Here is a 19075-nt window from a genome sequence, read left to right on the forward strand (position 1 = left end):
TTGGTTTCAGATTAAAAAAGAATGAACTTCAAAGTCTAGAGTGTTTCAAAAACAAAGAGGAAAAAATACACGAAAAACACTACCACCATTCATCAGATATCCTGAGTGAAATTTAAAAAAAAAAAAAAAATCTATCACCATGGAAATTCTTATATTCTCCAAAATCTACCCAATACATACAATTCTAATACATACAATCTACCCATACATACAATTTGGGAAGGAGGAAAAGACAAACAGTATGGAGAATATCCCTGTCCATGTCACTGACAAAGATGTTAAAGAGCAACTACATTATTTACGTTTTAAAGCAAGTAAGGAAAATAAATGAAAAGTAACATACTTAAAAAGACATCTTCATGTGTGAAAAAAAAAATCTTTGCCTATCAGTAGTAGCTCCAGTTATTTGGTTGATTGTTTCTGTTTGTTGTTTTTGTTTGTTTTCTTTTGTTTTGTTGCTTGAATGGTGGATTTTGTGCTTGAACACTCAGAAAATGTCCTTTCCTCCCTTAACAGTCCAGAAACTGCAGCTTAATGGAAGAAAATAATCTATTTTCACCTCTACAGTTAGAATGTCAATCCACATTCTTGAGTTTCCACATATAAAGACCTTTATTTATATAAAAGCAATGAGATGCAAAAGAACTTTACAACTCCTACAAAAGTGAAGTATAAGCAAAAAAACATTATAACTTGTACCAATAACTTTACAAAAGCATTTTTATCAGTTACAGATCGCATAACTGCAGTTATAACAATCTCTTGCACATATATGAAGCCTACTGGATATTGTCATATTTTATTTTGCTATCAGCATAAATTGATGTGAATCATTACCTTTGTTCCAATGGTATATTTTAAAGCAAGACTAAGATACAGATACCAACAGAAAAGACAGGTGTATTAAAAATATTATCAACATATTTCACTATGATTAGTAAGACATTATTTACTGTGTTATTCCTTGGCTCCTACCACTGTAACTATATTGTTGTTTATAAACTGAAAAGTTTTTAAGTCTTAATTCAAACAATTGATTTGTTGGATTGGATTGTACTGTATTGGCTGCATTTGCAGAATCCAAACTACTGAGCCATCTGCACCACAACTGCTTTCCAAGCTTTGTCTTTGTCAAAATCCTTTAAGGTATTATTGGAAACCTAAAAGAAAACAAATTTCAAACAAATGGAAACATGAAACAATGCTTTGGTTAAGAACTGAAGTTTAAGCAATTAAAGATCTGAGACAATCTGGGAGAATGTAAACATGAATGCTTACAGCATAAACTATTAAAATATTATACACATTGCAAATTGCATAGCTTTGTATATTGTATGGTATACATTTACAATAGACAAATATAATAATGTAAATTGTATAATACTTCAGACATTTGGGCCAATTAAACTTTGCCAAATTCCTGTTTTAATCATGTAACTCCAGCCCTCATAGTGCAACTGAAGCAAGATTTATCTACATACATGCAAAGAAAATAATGTCTTGCTTAAGGACACGGACTCCTGAAAAGCCACAGAGACCTACACCTTTACCTGTAACATTATTCATGCATTTAAATGCTACAAGGTAAGCAAAAAAGTGTTGCTTTTCTGAAAGAAAAAAAATGGCTCCTTTTAGCATTTGAGTTGCACCTAATTGATCGGGGACTCATAAACAAATAAATAATCCCCAGAAGAGCCATGACATAACCTATGCTCAAAAATGTGACTTATAGCAGTGGAAATGCTGCTATGCTCCATCTTTTATACAGAACTTAATTCTCAGATCACAGATCCAAACAATCAGCAACCAACACTGAAAGCCTTCAGCACCCTGAGGGGAACTTAATTCCACAGCTTGCACTTTCCATTACCAGCTGTGAAACAGCTCTACTGAAATTCAGTCCCTGCTTCCAGCAATTTCTATCCAGTGTTGTTTCTAGATGCTGTTTTCCAGATACTCCTTCCAGAGCAGAGACTGAATCTGGCAGATCAACCTTTCCAATGCTGGACCAGCCATAGCGCAAGCATGTGGTTAACTGCATGATTTACTCTGCCCTGTTCTTTAAGAATATCGTGCTTTGCTCTGTAGAGAAGAGATGAGGAAAGCCTCAGGGCTAAATGTGCTGTATAGGCTGTATAGTGTTGTGCACTGTAGGAGCTGGATGTAATTAATCTATGCAGCCTGAAAAAAGCTGGGTTTCCCCAGTCCCTGGAAAAGCACTCTAGCCCTGAAATACTGTATGAAAAGTGGTAATAGTAATACTGGCACCACCGTGCTCTAAGAAAGTATTCGCTAAATCCCTATCTGAAAGGATAGCTTAAGCATGTAAGTGCAGGAGGGAAATAAAGGCTATCAATTCCGACCTTCATCATCAACTTCAGTAATATACATAGGAATGGCGAGAGCTGGGATTCCATACACCCTCCTCTGCTCTCTGGTTCCTACTGACCAGCACAGGTAGCCACTCATGCAGCTTGCTAAGTGTTGTTCCTATGCTCCACATTCCTAACACTTCCCATTTGCAGTTTAGGGAACTTAGAACTAACTTGGCTTAGTACATTTACTCTACTACAGCACACCTTACAGGGTACAACTATACTGACTACTGTCATTCCATACTCCAAAACTTCTGCTGGCATTTAAGTCCACTCCTTTCTTAATAGATGGCTATCCCATTATCAGAGCACAGTCATGCAAGGCATCATCTTTTCTAAAGATTTGTGCTGACATATATAAATAACAACTATGGATTGTCATATGCAGTAGAACTACCATTTTATTTTAGTATAGTGATGGACTTTGTCCATAATTGGGAGCCCATAATACCAATAAGAACAGATCAGGGCCTTAACCTTACAACTGTTTTTCTCGTAACAGGACTTGTCACAAATATGATTCTGTCATGCCACAGTTATCATTTGACCAGCAAAATGTTATCTATTTACATTGGAATTCACCACTATATTCACATCTTTACACAGCAGCTTTTACTTGTGATCTGAGTTAACTAAACACAAAACATTACCAAAAAATATCATTTTAATAAAGATTTTTAAATTGTATAGTGGCTATAAATACATACCTCTGTTGTTCTGTATTCTTGTTTTTTAACCTGTGACTCTGCCCAGGACAAATCTTGAAGTTTCATTTTTGTCTTGTAATTTACACACTGTATTACAGTTCCAATAGTAAGGCATGCCTGAATTAGCAGCATCAACATCAGAAGCAACAGTAGTACATCATAAGATTGCTAAAAACAGAGACATGGATATCTTCATTCTTTTGTTGCTACTTTAATAGGTAGATGTTAATTTTCCAACTGCATAAAAATACATACTTTAACAGCAGGTGGATAATTTTTAAAGATGTCTACAACTTGCATGATACTGAAGGATAAGTATCCAGAAGCTGTGAACAACAATGGAGAGGTGACACTGCTAATGGCAATCAGAACCTCAACCTAAATAAAATAAGATAATAAATGATAAAGAGGAACAAAAACAAGTAACAATTTTGGTTTGTTAGCTGTACGTCCTTAAAGCAAGCAAAACACAAGTGCATTAATGTGTAGAAGATTACATGAGACAGATCTTCACAGACATTTACACTGTACAGAGATACAGAAGCAAGCTTTGAATAAATTAATTTTCCTAGCCAAAACACTGCTGTTTTGTAATTCATTTTCCATTTAAGATGTGTGACAAGTCTTTTGTCTAATTTTAAAAGTGTCTTTCATATGGAGATAGAGGAAACAATACCATATTTAGAGACCTAGTAAAGAAGCATCATTTATTCTTCAGATTGTATGAAACAATGAGAATTAACAGCATATATTGCAGACTTACAACCTAAAATAACTATGCAAATAGATTTGAGTGCTTTGAGGCAATTTTATTGCAATACAATAGCAGCCTAGTTTTCATTCAAGTATCATCCTACAGGATCAAATTCTGACTTCAGTTGTGGTCATGCATCATTACTGACTTAAGTACAGCTGCATGACTGTAACTTAGAGCAGATGTTTTAAGCAGACTTTACTACACATCTGGGACGCTCATGGATTAAATACACTCTACTGAACATTCTTTATTTTTGTTGCTAGTCATGCAGATCAAGAAGTTGTTTAAAATACATTTTAAGTCCAATACAAACTGCACACCTAATTTTCTTCTTTCAGAAATTACAGCACATAATGGAAAGGACCTCAGCTCAAGAGCATGAAAGCAGTTCTGGGTGTACAATATGAAGTATTTCTTTTCCATTTAGCAATATCTATTCCCAAGGAACCAGTATAAAACCAAAAATAAACAAACAAAAAATCCGTAGAATTCTTTCCTAGAATTGATGGAGGACTCCAAGGGAGCTACTGCATTTCTCTTCAGGAATATCATCTTACACTCTTGCTATAAATTTCTGTTGTATTTGTAAAAGTAACTAAAAACAAGCGGGCAAATGAGTATTACTACACTCTAACAACAAAATCCAAGGATTTTACTCACTTACCAGACATTTACTTGGATATTCAGCAGCCACGTGACTTGCAATGGCACTTGGAAAGCACTAAATATAACACAAGACAATAAAGTATAAAAAATAAATATTTACCTACTGGAAAATTACACAATCTACAACTGTGCAATAGTAATTCCCACTTGTTATAGATCACATCCTAAATTTCCTCAACTATATATTCTTTTTATGACACTATTGGTAATCAATTACTTAAATTGAGCTAAAACTAATATTGATTTAACTTACATTTAATGAGCTTCATGCCTTAAACCTACACAGACTGAAATATTATTCACAAAACTTGACGCTTCTGCATGAAACTCAACTTTCTGAGTTCTACATGCTGAAGAAGAGCCATATATAAATGTAGTGTTCACATAGGAGCCATACATAGGAGCCATATATAGGCTCCTATATATGGAGCCTATATATAGGCTCCATATATATATATGGATATATATGCTCCTATATATAGGCTATATATATGGATATATATGCTCCTATATATAGGCTCCTAGAGCCACATAGGAGTACATAGGAGCCATATATAAATGTAGTGTTCACAGTCATCTTTCTGAACTTCTTCAGTTTGTTACAAGCAGGGTATGATCCTTTATCACAGGATCATAGAATCATACAATGACTTGGGTTGGAAGGGACCTTGAAGGGACCTTGAATGGGCTGGGACACCTCCCAGCAGACCAGGTTGTTCAAAGCCCCATCTAACCTGGCCTTGAATACTTCCAGGGATGGGGCATCCACAGCTTTTCTGGGCAACCTGTGCCAATGTCTCATCAACGTCACATTAAATAATTTCTTCCAAAAAGCTTATCTAACTCTCCCCTCTTTTACTTTTAAACCACACTCCCTTGTCCTTTCACTACACTCCCTGACAAAGAGTTCCCCCCCCCTTCCCAGCTTTCCTGTACGCCCACCTCCTTTAGGTACTGGAAGGCCTAAGGTCTCCCCAGAGCCTTCTCTTCTCCAGGGTGAACAACCCCAGCTCTCTCAGCCTGTCTTCAGAGGAGAGGTTCTCCAGCCCTCTGATCATCCTCCTGACCCTCCTCTGGACTCATTCTAATATGTCCATGTCCTTCTTGGGCTGGGGTCCCCAAAACTGAATGCAGTACTTTAGGTGGGGTCTCACATGAGCAGAGGGGTAGAACCCCCTCCCTTGACCTTCTGCCCATGCTTCTTTTGATGCAGCCCAGGATACAGTTGGCTTTCTGGGCTGCAAGCACACATTGTCGGCTCATGTTGAGCTCATCCATCTCATCCTTCTCATCCATCAACATTGCCAGGCCCTTCTCATCAAAGATGCTCTCAATCCATTCTCCACTCAGTCTGCATTTGTGCTTGGGATTACCCCAGCCCAGGTGCAGGACCTGGCACTTGGCCTTGTTGAACCCTATGAGATTAATACAGGCCCACCTCTCAAGCCTGTCATGGTCCACCTGGATGGCATCCCTTTCTTCCAGAGTGCCGACCACACCACACAACTTGGTGTCACTGGCCAAGTTGCTGAAGGTGCACTCAATCCCACTGTCCATGTCACTGACAAAGATGCTAAAGAGCGCTGGTCCCAGTATTGACACCTGAGGAACACCACTCCTTCCTGATCTCTACTTGGACACTGAGCCATTGATCACATTCTCTGAGTGCAACCATCCAGTCCTTACCCACCAAGGTCCATCCACCAAATCCATGTCTCTCCAATTTAGAGACAAGGATATCATGGGAGACAGTGTCAAATGCTTTGCACAAACCCAGGTAGACAATGTCAGTTGCTCTTTCCCTATCCACCAATGCTAAAAACCCATCATAGAACCCCACCATAGAAGGGATTTTTTGGGCATGATCTGCCCTTAGTGAATCTGTATTGGCTGTCACCAATCACCAGACAACATGGCTTTACTAAGGGCAGATTGTGCCCTTAGGGCTTTATGAATGCACTGCTCCTAGGTGCAGGCTGTTACCTGTTACAAGGATTACCAATCAGTTTCAGGCTTTTAAGACCATTAGTGCTGATGGGATACAGGTAACAATCTAAGGATTCTACCACACTGAAATTATACTCAACTTTATATTTTGCAGCCTGAAATATTCTAAAAACTGGGATCTGTTTGACAGAAAACTTCCAATACTCTTGTTTTATTACTCCTTTCCATCTTGTAAATCGAAATAGAACAACCATATTACATAATATATTAAGTATAATGAGAACATTCTAGTAGAGAGAAAAAAAAAAGAAAAATCAAAGGCATTGTTTAAAAAAGTATATCGATTTTGCTCTACTTACAGCAACTAAGATCCAAAAGAATGTTACTGAAAGATATGGACCTGAGACTAGAACATCCATATTCAAAGCAATTATGCCACCAAATACTGATGAAATTCCAATAATCACCTCAATTACCTAAAACAAAGTAGAGCACACAAATTATTAACAGTGTATTTGAACAATAAATTTCCTTTTTGCATATAGAAAAGAACACACTGGAAGAAAAAAAAGAATGCTTTTGTGCCATTAGATATGCAAAAAGTCAATGTTTTGCAGATATAAAATATAGCAAAACTCCTGCTGGCTTAAGTGAAAACAAGATTAGCTTCATTATACATATTTATACTCTCATTTATTAGCTCCACTAAACAGTTCTGTTCACAGTATTTGTCTTTAAGTCATTAAGTAGTCTTTTTCCTATTGTACAGGGCAGTTACCATTTATCTTGCAATATTGTAAAAGGAAGCATTTTAGGATGTATCTGGTATTTCTGACTCTAAATCTCTTCTTTCAGTTCTTACCTACATTGAACTGTTTCTGACTTTAAAGGAGTTTAGCACTTAGAACAATGAAATAATTTGATTTAATGAAAGAAAACAAGTGCTTACTGAGTATGACTTCAGAATTCGAGTAGGAAAGCTGACATTGCTTGTAACAATGGTACTGTCATATGCAGTATTCTAGAAGGGAATAAAAATCATGATTGAGAAAACATGCAAAGCAATACATTTCTTCTAATATCCTATAGAATCTGTTACAGATCCTAGGGATGGTAGGCAACGTTTGGTTGGCCCACCAGAACCACCAGTGACACACTGCAGTGTTTGCCAGTGTCAGACCATCTGTGCCAGACCGCTGAAAGCGAGTGACGTAGTTCCACGTTCGCTGTTATACTGCTTGACAGTGAAATATGGTCATCTTCTCTCCCTCTTCTACCTTCAAAATACATACTTTGTTCCTGATCCTTCCAAAGTTCTTTCAGATTTTCAGAAATATTTCAGAATCGTTCAGATTTTGCAGACATGGATAAACAGTAACTGAAGGAGGACAATTTACAACATGACTTTGTCTCACAAGCAATGCTTCCACTGGAACACAAAATGGCATAGCACACATTTGCTTCATTATTAGGTAAAGGAAATAACGTAGAAAAGAGGATGTGATTTGGGAGAGCAATTATGAACAAAGACAATTTTATCTATAGCCCCAAACTGGGGGTTGGAACTAGATGATCCTTGAGATCCTTCCAACCCAGGCCATTCAATGATTCTATGAAATCCTGAAGACAATACTAATTGTCCAGACACCACCAAATCAGCATACATGACAGATACCATCTCCGCTTCATGCAACAAAAAGGCATTGCTTGCATACCTACAAGTCACAGTATTCTAATGTTTCATACCATATGAAGTTTTGTTCTACAAAATGTAAATAAAACATTTGCCATGCCTGTTGATAAAATATTCACACAGCCCCACACTGCATAATTGTAGTAGTTCATTTTACATGGGGTCCGCTGAACTCCTAAAGATAGAAGAGGCTATCACTGTTTAGTACAGTATGTTTAATTATTGTTTAAATCTAGTTTTATAATGTTCAAACCTAATTTTACCATGAAATATGATATGATACACCAGAGTCACCAGTAACTTGTCAACATACATAATATAGGAAAGATCTAATATTTTTTAGGATACTTAGAAAAAAAAAAAAAAAAAAAAAAAAAAAAACAGCAAAATACAATGAATTCCAATTTTTAAGGGTACCTACTTTCTTTCTCATACAGCAGTCTTCAGTAGATCTAGCTGAAATGATCACGGTAGTTGCCATGAAGATTTCCAGCAGAATAAGCAGAATCAAGTTGAAATTTATCTGTCAGTGCAATTCCAGACAAAAGAGTTATATCTTCCATATTAAAAGTAAACAAGGAGGTGGGATCCAGCTATTTTCTCTGACATTTAGATGTAACTATTAATTAGGTAATTTTAAAAATGTTTTTTTCATTTTTGATGAATTGCTAGGACAGCACTTAGTTGCCTACATAATACTTAGAATGCCTAACCTGAGAAAGATGTTTATTTCACTTATGGAAATAATCTGCCTGAAGAAGAGTGCATTGTTGTCTTCCAAAGGACAGTTTTAATACATGAGGGATGTTACTAGGTACTCTTGCATTTTGCAGGACCTCCCATGTGAAACCAGAACACTGCTGCAAATCATGAAAGATTCATAGGAACAGAAAGAAGACAAATAAGAGGGAGTTTGACTAGCCCAGGGGCTAAGGATATCCACTGGGAGAGAAGGAGGGCCACAGGCTTCCAATCCCTACACTGCAAATCATGCAGTGCTGAATGAAAACTCATTCCAAACAACTGGGCCAAGAGTCCTAGCTCTGTGTTCTGCCTCATGCTAGTAAAGCATTGATGAACACTCTTCATGGTTTTACAACTCCTGCAGGTCTCATAGATTACATTATTGCATAAAGACATGGATGCTGCCATTCCTCTTGCCATTGTTCATCTTCAAGACATGAATATGTGAATGGAATACTTAAAGTTCTCTTTGGATCCTTATCTACCTCTTTTCCTGAGACAATACCTGCTCTACATGGGTTTGACTGATCGTTTTTCAGAGGCATGCAAGTTAGGCAGTGTAGATCTCCCTGTATAAGTCTTCAGAAGCACCATGTTTTTCCAATGGCAGCCCAAAAAAGTATTTGATAGTTAGATCTAGCCATTGAGAAAAGTACTGAAAGTTTAAGGAGAACTAACCCTTTCAGAACCAATATAATTCAGCAAACCGTTGTTTGATGAACTATATTGTTTCCTCATGTCAGACCTGTTCCTGGGATGATCAGATTGAAATTCTCCTTTGACATGAATCTTGCAGTGTAGGTTTTGTTTGTTTGTTTGCTTTTTGTTGTTGTTTTGAAAAAGACCATACGTGGCAGATTTGTGAGGCTTTTTTTTTGTACTCAAATGTATCTTTCTCAAAAAATCACAACGGTGTTCCTTGCAGTACAGAACAGACTGCTAGAGCCACAAACAGCAATAAATATCATAGTGGTAAGCTTCTAGGAAAAGTGCTAGCTGAAGAATAAAAACGTTATTTGGCAAAAGGAGAGGTGTCAAACATGTGGCCTGCAGAACAATTTAATCCAGCCTGTAAATTCCCATGATTTAGATGTGTTTTAACACATAGCACTGGTACTGACATGGGCTAGCGAGGCCACGTTATACAGTGCAGTGCCAAGTAGATATACAAGTTTGGGTCCAGAAGCACCATAACTACATGGACACACTAGCACATTTAGTGTTAGCTATAAGAAAATAACAGAAAATGAAGAAAACAGTAAATAAAATTGAAATTTTAAAATTGAAATTTTATCTTTCCAGTATTTTTTTCCTGATGTGTCTAGAGTATCAGAGTGTTCCACTCGTAAAATTAATTCAATGCCCTTAGACCAAAGTAAAAATAGCAACAGTGTTGAAGCTTGGTTGTATTTTTTAAACAGAAATACAGCTAAAGCTAGAAGTAAATACGTTTTCAAACCATCTATAACAATGGGAAAATCAATGTTAGATTTCAAAGTACTGTATAAAACTCTCTATAACTACCATTCCAGATACAGAGAATCATGTAAGCTACATCCATAACCCTCTTCTGTGACTAAGGCACATGCACGTACAATGGGGTAGAAAATAGTGGATCATCACAACCTTAATAAAAGTTGCTCTGAACCTGCACTAGGTAGTAAAAATGTGGTTTATATGTAAAGCATAGAACTCAGTTCAAAATGTGATTTAATTTCACTATAGTTGTTTAAACATCCATTTAATACCTTACAGATGTTCCAAGCCATCTCCACAGGTCTGACAAATAATGACAGAGAACCTAGAGAAGACTGATGCCCTCCTGGATCAGTAGCTGGAGCGAGGCAGGATGAGCCACTTCACAGCTAACTGGGACACACACTTATGGTTGGGTAACCGAACCAAGCACCTACACTCCAGCACCTCCATGAACCCACCACAGCTTCTAAGCTTCCACCCCTGTCAGTGGCAATGCTGAGGGCGCCCCGGAAGCTACTCAGCCAACCATTTGGGGTTCAGCATTATGGGCTGCCAGTGCCATCTGAAATACCGAATCATATTGAACATGCTTGCGTGAATGGTACGGGAACACAGTCAGTCCCCTGGGCCCACCTTTCCTGAGCAGACACAGCTCCTGCTGACAGGGCCGTTATCCTGTCTACACACCAGTGGAAAGGAACATCAAGGAACTCACTAGGCCAGAGGCAGACTTCTCTTCTGGTCTCTCCCAAAAAGCACAGACTGTTTTCTAATATTTGAACTCTCTACCAAGAAAGGAAGTTAAAGGGGATAAAGGCCGTACCCTTGTGCCTGGCATGTAATTTATTCAGTCCTAACAGCCTAAAGCACTTGAAGTGTGGTGGGGGAAATGCATGAGGGAACTGCTCAATAAACTGGCGAGGGCTGTACAAAGAATTGACTGGTGTAAACTGGCCTTAGATACACACAGAACCCAGAGGAACACTTCCCATCAATCACAGGGACAAATTTCCTATATCCAGTGATCTGACTGTCCAATGTTAAATCTCCACAGCTCTTACTGACCTCAATATTTGGTCCCTGAAAATGAGGCCAGCTGCACATAAATGTGAACCTGGAATCAATCAGTAATTTTAAAAGCAGGTTTGTAAGTATTGACCTAATATTCCACACTTTTTACGGGGAAGCAAATGCAATTAATTTAAAAGTTCAACATCTGTGAAATCCGGAGCTAACCAGATGTTATTAAAATAGCATAGCTAGCTCTAAAGCAAACTCTGCCTGTATTATTTTTCTGTTAAGAAGTCTTTTGTTAGTAACACCAGTTTAGATCTCCTATATTATTACAGGGAGCTATTATTATTGCTGAGCTATTACTATCACAACAGCTGATACAATGCTGGGAGAAGAAATGAACAATAGCAGATGATAGCAGTCATTAACCTTCATACGAAATGTATGACGTAGTTGTATCAAGCACTGCTGTTCTGTGATAGAGCATTTTATCAAGATTAAGTATTTATCAATAGTATATTTATCAAAAGTAACAGTAACACCTACTGCTGTATTACTCATTCTTACACATCATATTCTTATATAGTGTAGAGGTTTCAGAACATTTTACTATAGCCAAAAAAAAGAGAAGGAAAAAAAAAAAAAACTATAGTTTTAGTTTTTGGTTTAGCCAACCAAAGACAAATGTTAAAAGGTTGTGATTCCAAAACAGAACTTTTCCCAGCATGAAATACATGTGCTTCAAATAACATTCACAGCTGCTTTCTCTTTGTTGATGATGTATGGGAAAAATGTTCATCAAAAGTTTCTTTCCTGGTCACCTCAGAAGCAAAACTATACACTGTAGAAAATCCAAGGAAGGATTACACTTAATCTGAAATGTCCTAGAAGTTGCACTTTTTGTGACACACTCTCACGTCAGTAGAATTCAACTCTGAATTCAACTGAAAATTGACTTATCTATAGCAGAGGTACTAAATCACTTTTTTCTCTTCTGATCCTACTCTATTAAAAAAAATAAAAATAAAAAAATTACCACAGTTAACAAAAAAGTAAAAAGGCAGTTGATTAAACTGGATCACCTTTGAACATCATATTCATGCATTTGAACTTAAATACAAGACAGGAAAGTTATTTCTATATTAATCTCCAGTAAATTAGCTGTATTGTGCATCTTTTATCCATAGAAGGTTTTATATCCGATGTCAATATTCAGGTCTTTTCGTACTCCAAAAGGTAAAGTTACTGCTTAGACGATCTCTCTAGATTGAGAATAGTGTAGTTACATCTTATCTCCACCTTTTTTTTTTAATAAGGATAAATGTAGTATTAATTAGTAATTGTTAGGTAACTTACATTTATAGCTGATGGATTTAGGACAAGTTTGCATCCAAACCAAATTAAACATGTTGTTGTAACCGCAAACGTAGAGACAAACAGAATCTGAAAATTGGGTATCTGTAAAACAGTTTCAGAAAGGGTTTCTCTCTCATTTTAACTACAGGAGAAAAAAAAAAAAATATATATATATATATATATATATATATATATATATATATAGTTGCCAATAAAAATCTCATACTTACCACATTAATTTTATTCCTTGCTATAGCAAAGCTCACAACTGCTGAAGGAATACACTGGGAAAATTAAGAGAGAAGACTAGTGGGATATTCTGCACAAAGAATTTTATATACTTTTCTATACATGGTTTTTATTGGGTCTGACTTAATATTACAAGTAATAATTGGACAAACAGAAGATCTGAAGCTCTGAGGAAAGACTCTTGTCTGAGCTCATTAATTACATTTGGTATTTGAGGATTACCAGAGGTTTAAAAGAGCCTTCCATACCCCTCAGTTTTGACTAGCTACCCAGCACAATGTGATGAGTAAAGGAAAGAAAGAAAGTCTTTCACGAGGCATTTCACGCCTTTGTTAGTTCAAATTAACTCTAGAAGGCATGAGATCCTTAAACAGAAAAAGAAAAACACAGCTACTCCTAAACTTGGCCTCCACATTCTTTTAAAAAATGAGTGTCATGGTTGTTGAAACTAGAATTTGTCCAATCTCAACAACACAGTTCCAAAGAACTTTGTAAAAACTGATCTGCTGAGTCATATTGCATTTTAATAAAGGTGCCTAGGACCTCCACATTACTTTCACTAGGAGACTTTCACTACATAATGGCTGAGCTAGATGGAAAAATCCCACATAAAGGAAAAGTTTCACAAAGTAATTTCTCTAACCCCTAGCTGTTAAGGTGTTAACTTCCTTAACACCTAATCAACCTATATTTAACCTCATGAAAAGATACATTTCAGTCCTGGATGCCCCTGAGTCTCTAGAACATCACTTGATGATGTTTAGGTGACTGAATTCTACTCCTAGTCAAGATAACCAGTAAGGTCTAGAGAGCAATGCTGCTCTTCCTAAACGCACCAGTGGTCATTTATGGAGCTATACAGCTCCCTAGGCTCTTCCAACTGCATTGCCTCCATTATCTTTGGAAATTCTCAATAAATACAAGGTTTAAAGAGACAAAATTTGGGGCAGAGAAAGGTAACTACAGTAACTCAGTAACCACATGTTGCAGAGCATAACAGATGACCGAAATCATTAACTTCAAAAATTGCTTCTGCTTTATTCTAACACCTCCAGAAGAAACCTAAGTGCCAACTCATTCACGGAGCAACTACTGGGACTTGTTCAAAGTAAAGCATTAGCCATACATCTAACTTAAAACAAATCCACAGGTTAAGTTGCCAAAAAAACAATGATGGAACAGAATCCTGCCATGAACAAAGCAAGTACATCAGACTAATCTTATGCACAAAGGTCTAAAGTGTTGGTTAAGCATATATATAAATATATAAGACAAATATGATTTGGATACTATCACAAAATATACTGAAATACATAATACTTTGAAATACAATCTGAAAAACTTCTGACACTATTCAGGCAAGAAATTCCCCAAATATAAAGCAGTGCAAATTTTCTTAAAATCAGGCACAGAAAAAAAAATCATGCAGATAATTACTGGTCGCACATGGTAAGCTGATTAACAAAAATGGTAGCACAAACCACTGTCTGTGAAAATGGCTACTCCCTTACCCAGGAGATGAAAACTCACTTAATGAACTGTTAAATAAGATTGTATCTTCCATAAAGAAAGTTAGTAGTAAAAAGACAGATGAAATAAAAGAAATGAAATCCAAAGTATTTACTGATTTTGCTGTCAAAAAGCCACAGCAAATAATTAAGAATGCTTACTGAACCTGCTGCACAACGTAAATAATCCATTTCAGATGGAAAAATATTTCCCAGATACAGCGAAAATCCAGAAGTAATAAGGAGGCAAGTCTGCAAAGCAACAAATAATACAAATTAATATAAATAAAACTATTTTTAAAAGAGAAGTCAGTAATTCATTTCAAATTGAGCTACTGATGCACATGGAATAATGCAGTCTTTGTGTTAATAATTTTGAAGCAAAATATCATAGCACGTTGAGTTCTGAAAAATATATTTTGCTGTTTACAAAGACCTAATACTGAACAATACAAGTATGTCTGAATCAAGTACTGTGTCCTGAGCTGGCAAATACCTAAGGAAATGCTCACAAGGTAATTGCAAAAGGTTCGGCAGCAAAAAAATGTTTCAGAAAACTCAACTAAGCCTCTACTTTATATTCTGTTTGGCTCCACCAATATTCATGATTTATATGGGCAGCCAGGCTATACCAATGAGAACACAGTAACAGAAGTAATATTAGGATATATTGATGAAGGTTTTTCCACCTATGAAGAACCTTACTGTCTCCCTCTAACCTCCCTTACCATCTTCATCTAGTGGCATAACCATAAATGCACAATTCCTGCTGTTCCCTTGCCAACCATTCTATTTTTTCCATAATTATATCTGAGTTAAACTTCCAGCATTAAATGATTTATTCTTTTTGCTTGCTTGTTTGTTTCCCTCTGAGTATACATTTCTTCAAAGGGGTTGGGAAAGATGAGACAGAATGGCTCTTCTTTCTTGTTTGGATATTTTGTTCATGTCGCAAAGTTCTCGGGGGGTCTTTAAAAAGTCTTCATCAAAAGACAGATCAGAGAAAATAAGGATAGCATATGTGTGTATGAGCGCACACATTCACACAATGATAGCACACTGGAAGAACAGTATTTATAGAACACAACTTGAAATTGTGCTTGAAGCATACTGAATTGTTCTGCAGAAGAACAGCCTATACCCTCAGCCACTTTGATGTCAATCTATATATACATTGCAACTGCTGCCCTGAACATGGTTCTTTTTGCCAGGGAAGGAAACGCTTCTGTTGCTTAGCATACAGATACTGAGAAATTTTAAAGCAAAGAAAGCCAGCTCTTAATTTGCTCTTTCTTTTTGTGTAATAGTACATCTGTAAGGAAACCCAAGTTTCACAGATTGTCAGGATGGAAAAATGTTCAGCTGTTTCCTTGAAAATAAGGCACTACTTTTATTCACTGTGCAAAAATAAATAATTACTGTATTAACAGTGAAACATATTAGATCTTACGAAAATTACTCTTCAAAACACACCAGATGACAGGAAAAAAAAAAAAAAAAAAGAAAAAAAAAAGACTTAATTGTAATTGCTATAATGAACTTAATTATCTTGGCTCAGACCATGGAGTAGCACAATGCATATGCAAGGTCAGTGTCCGGTGACTCTAGATCAGTGACACAAAAATTCAAATCACTATGATGTTCATGTAAGAAACAGAAGTATGTCACTCATTACATAAAAATTACATCAAATGACTCCATGACTATTGAAAACAGTAGAACTCGGCAATTAAATATCATATATGTTTTTAATGCCAAAATGCTATCATGGCAAGTAAAGTACTTTCAGTATTTAAAAACATCTTAAAATAATGCATATGATCAGGATACTTGACAAAAAGGCATTGCTAATACAAATAGATGGATACTTAAAACCAGCACAATCACTCTGTTTAATATTAAAGACAAAAATCAGCCTTTGTATAGTGCAAAATGATCCAAAAAATACCAGTAGTTAATTAAGAGTTACACTATACATTTCCAAAATACGTTGCTTTCTGCACAGATGTTTATATTCAATACTACCAGTGATGAAACTGTGACTCCTCTAATGATCCAAAAGAGGATAGATTCCAGGATGCTAAGACCTCCCTTACACTTTTACATTTTCTATATTCGAAGTACTTACGCCCATCAGTAAAGAAAAGATCCATGTTCTGTAAATAAAGCAAGGATGCAGCCGCTTTGATAGCTGAAGGTCACTGGATTTGATATCAGGTACGTAATTTCCATTCTCTTGCTTTCCCCGCTCCAAAGTCGGCATTCTGTCATAGCTAAATTCTTCTCTGTAACCTTCTTCCCTGGTCATAACACTTTGCAAAGGCAATTAAATAATAATGGCAATGCTAATGATGAAGAAAGACCAAAAATATAACTTAGTTTCTTCACATATTCAGATCAGTGCTCAACTATTTTTTTGTCTATTTGAGATAAAATTAAAAAGATGTACTAGTACTAAGCCGCAATAAAATACGCAGGTTTACAAGAACTTACTTGCACACAGTAACTAAATTACATCCTATAGCCACGTTTCATAATAATACAGTGTATATACCAACAAAGTGAAAGTTTGTGCATCTACGGCACCTCAACAGACTTTTATTCTAAGATCTAAAAAATATCTTTGGAAGTCACTGTATAATCAAAGTATTCGCCCACCCCCTTTAAAAAAGAAATGTAGGACAGAAAAAGATTTTTAAACATGCTTACATGCTAACATTTGATTATAAAACTTACCGGGCATCTAAAATGACAGACCTCACTATAACTCTGATAAACTCATATAATCACAGTAACTCAGCTACAGCAAACTTTTTCTGTTTTATCAAGTATCAACCATTTTGCTTGTTCACTTTGCCCTTTTCTGTTCATCCCACTGCTTGCCAATCTGTTCAATACCTTGAGTACCTTACGTTAAAGTTCCTGCACATTTTTCAACAGTTCAAAACCTTCGTGCTTACCTTTGACTGAAAAGTTAACTGTCAGTTTAAAAGAGCCTTGTGAACACAGCTGCCTGTACACTTTGTGATCTTCTCACCGCTCAGTGAGTCATGCCGTCTTTGAAAAGTTCTCCCTTACACTTTGGCTTTCAACAACATCTATTCAGATAGGGAACAAAAGCACAGCAAAAACTTCAGTTAGGCCAGGGAACAGGAAAATGCCTCCTGAATTTTAATTAACAGAATACACTAGAAAATGACCGTACTACGCACATACAGATCTGCTTCCAAATCAGACCAACAAATGGAAAAAGTTTCAAATACCTTTTTTAATCAAGTACTACCCCTTACCTGGCATCTTAAATAAAACCTTCCTCACAGTTTACCAGTTTTATTTATAATCATAGCCAGTGATAATGATATTCAACAATCTGGTTCTTATTTCAAAAGAGAAAAAGCTACTCAGAACACAGTATTCTTTCAGAACACCCTACAGTTAGAAATTCAAGTACCCAACAAGCTGGGAAGTTAAAAGTTTGAAACTTACCAAGAATCCTATCTTCACTGTAGAACTCTTCTTTACCTTTTTCTACTATCCTTAGTTTTCTAGAGTGTTCAGATAAAGCCTGCACCCTGGAATCGTGTGGACATTCACACTTACAGAGCACCGTGATGGCTACACAGCGTACTTAAAATCTAGCAGGCAGCAGTGACATGCATCGGCCAGCGTACATTGGATCCAGTCCTCTTGCTTATTAGGCAATAAAAAAAGAGAAAGAATGCTTTTATCTTGAAAATGCTGGCACCTTGACAACTGCAGCAATGACAGGGTCTTTTGTTTACACTTTAAACACTGTTGTGCCCAAGCCGCAATTAGATTTTCAGGACTCTGAAGAGCATCACCTTTTAAAGTATGCTAAAAAAAACTTTAGAACAGCACTCCTTTTCAGTTTGTACTGACTGTAGATTTTGTTCTTCTCAAAATGCCAGCCAATACTGAAAAAATATCAAATGTTACAGTTGGAATAGGCTGAAACTTGGAAATTAATCATGCACTATACAAAGCTGTAAACTGTGCTGGAAAAGGGCAAAAAAAAAAGAAACCGTAGCCTAGCAAAACTGTCTTAGGCAATTAAGCCCTTCTGTTCCTCTGCTCACAGAAGACACTATGCAAATATTTCCATTCTCTGTATCCTCTCAAAGACTATGTTTTAATGGAAAGTGGATAGTGCTTACTTCACATTTTTTCTATGACTGTTAGGTACTAATAGTGTGGGTTTGCCCATTACCACAGATATAAAACAGGATCGTATTTTATTCCTTTTGACCATTCCTGTCAGTTCAGGGAGGTGTTTGTTGATTTTTTATTTAAATACGCAAAGCCGGTGAGATATTCAGATATTTATTTCATCTAATCTCTTTCAGTAAAAATGAATTTGTAATGTCCAATGTCACTGAGCAGATCAGGGATCAACAACACTAGGAATCTCTCTGTTCACAGTTCCAAGTCTCCCAGCCAGTATGGAACCTGAAAGCCCCCTCGCTCAAGCATGGCACTACAGCGTTTCCTCAGGTTACAGTGAGATTCCTTCTTCCCCCTTTCCTCTGCATTTCTCAGTATTTGCTGGCTTGCTGTTGCAG

The 19075-nt window shown here is 36.6% G+C and overlaps 1 protein-coding gene across 4 annotated transcripts; it reads right to left on the reverse strand.

The window, feature by feature from the left end:
* Positions 1-593: 593 nt before the first annotated feature.
* On the reverse strand, positions 594-18190 carry MLC1 (modulator of VRAC current 1). 4 transcript variants are annotated; one of them, XM_035337459.1, is made up of 13 exons: positions 17982-18190; positions 17456-17593; positions 16624-16807; positions 14658-14747; positions 12969-13022; positions 12739-12840; positions 8567-8668; positions 7402-7473; positions 6812-6928; positions 4504-4560; positions 3338-3460; positions 3083-3250; positions 594-1160 (listed from the first exon to the last, which is right to left on the reverse strand). In XM_035337459.1, the coding sequence occupies exons 3-13, from the start codon at positions 16801-16803 to the stop codon at positions 1086-1088; spliced, it is 1140 nt and encodes a 379-aa protein (XP_035193350.1). In that variant the 5' UTR covers positions 16804-16807; positions 17456-17593; positions 17982-18190; the 3' UTR covers positions 594-1085. The 4 variants fall into 4 exon arrangements, with proteins under 4 accessions (XP_035193350.1, XP_035193348.1, XP_035193358.1 ...); XM_035337457.1 differs by having other exon boundaries at positions 16624-16840; XM_035337467.1 differs by lacking the exons at positions 17456-17593; positions 17982-18190 and adding an exon at positions 17253-17446 and having other exon boundaries at positions 16624-16840.
* Positions 18191-19075: the final 885 nt, after the last annotated feature.

This window comes from Oxyura jamaicensis, chromosome 1 (genome assembly GCF_011077185.1).
Source record: "Oxyura jamaicensis isolate SHBP4307 breed ruddy duck chromosome 1, BPBGC_Ojam_1.0, whole genome shotgun sequence".
NCBI lineage: Eukaryota > Metazoa > Chordata > Aves > Anseriformes > Anatidae > Oxyura > Oxyura jamaicensis.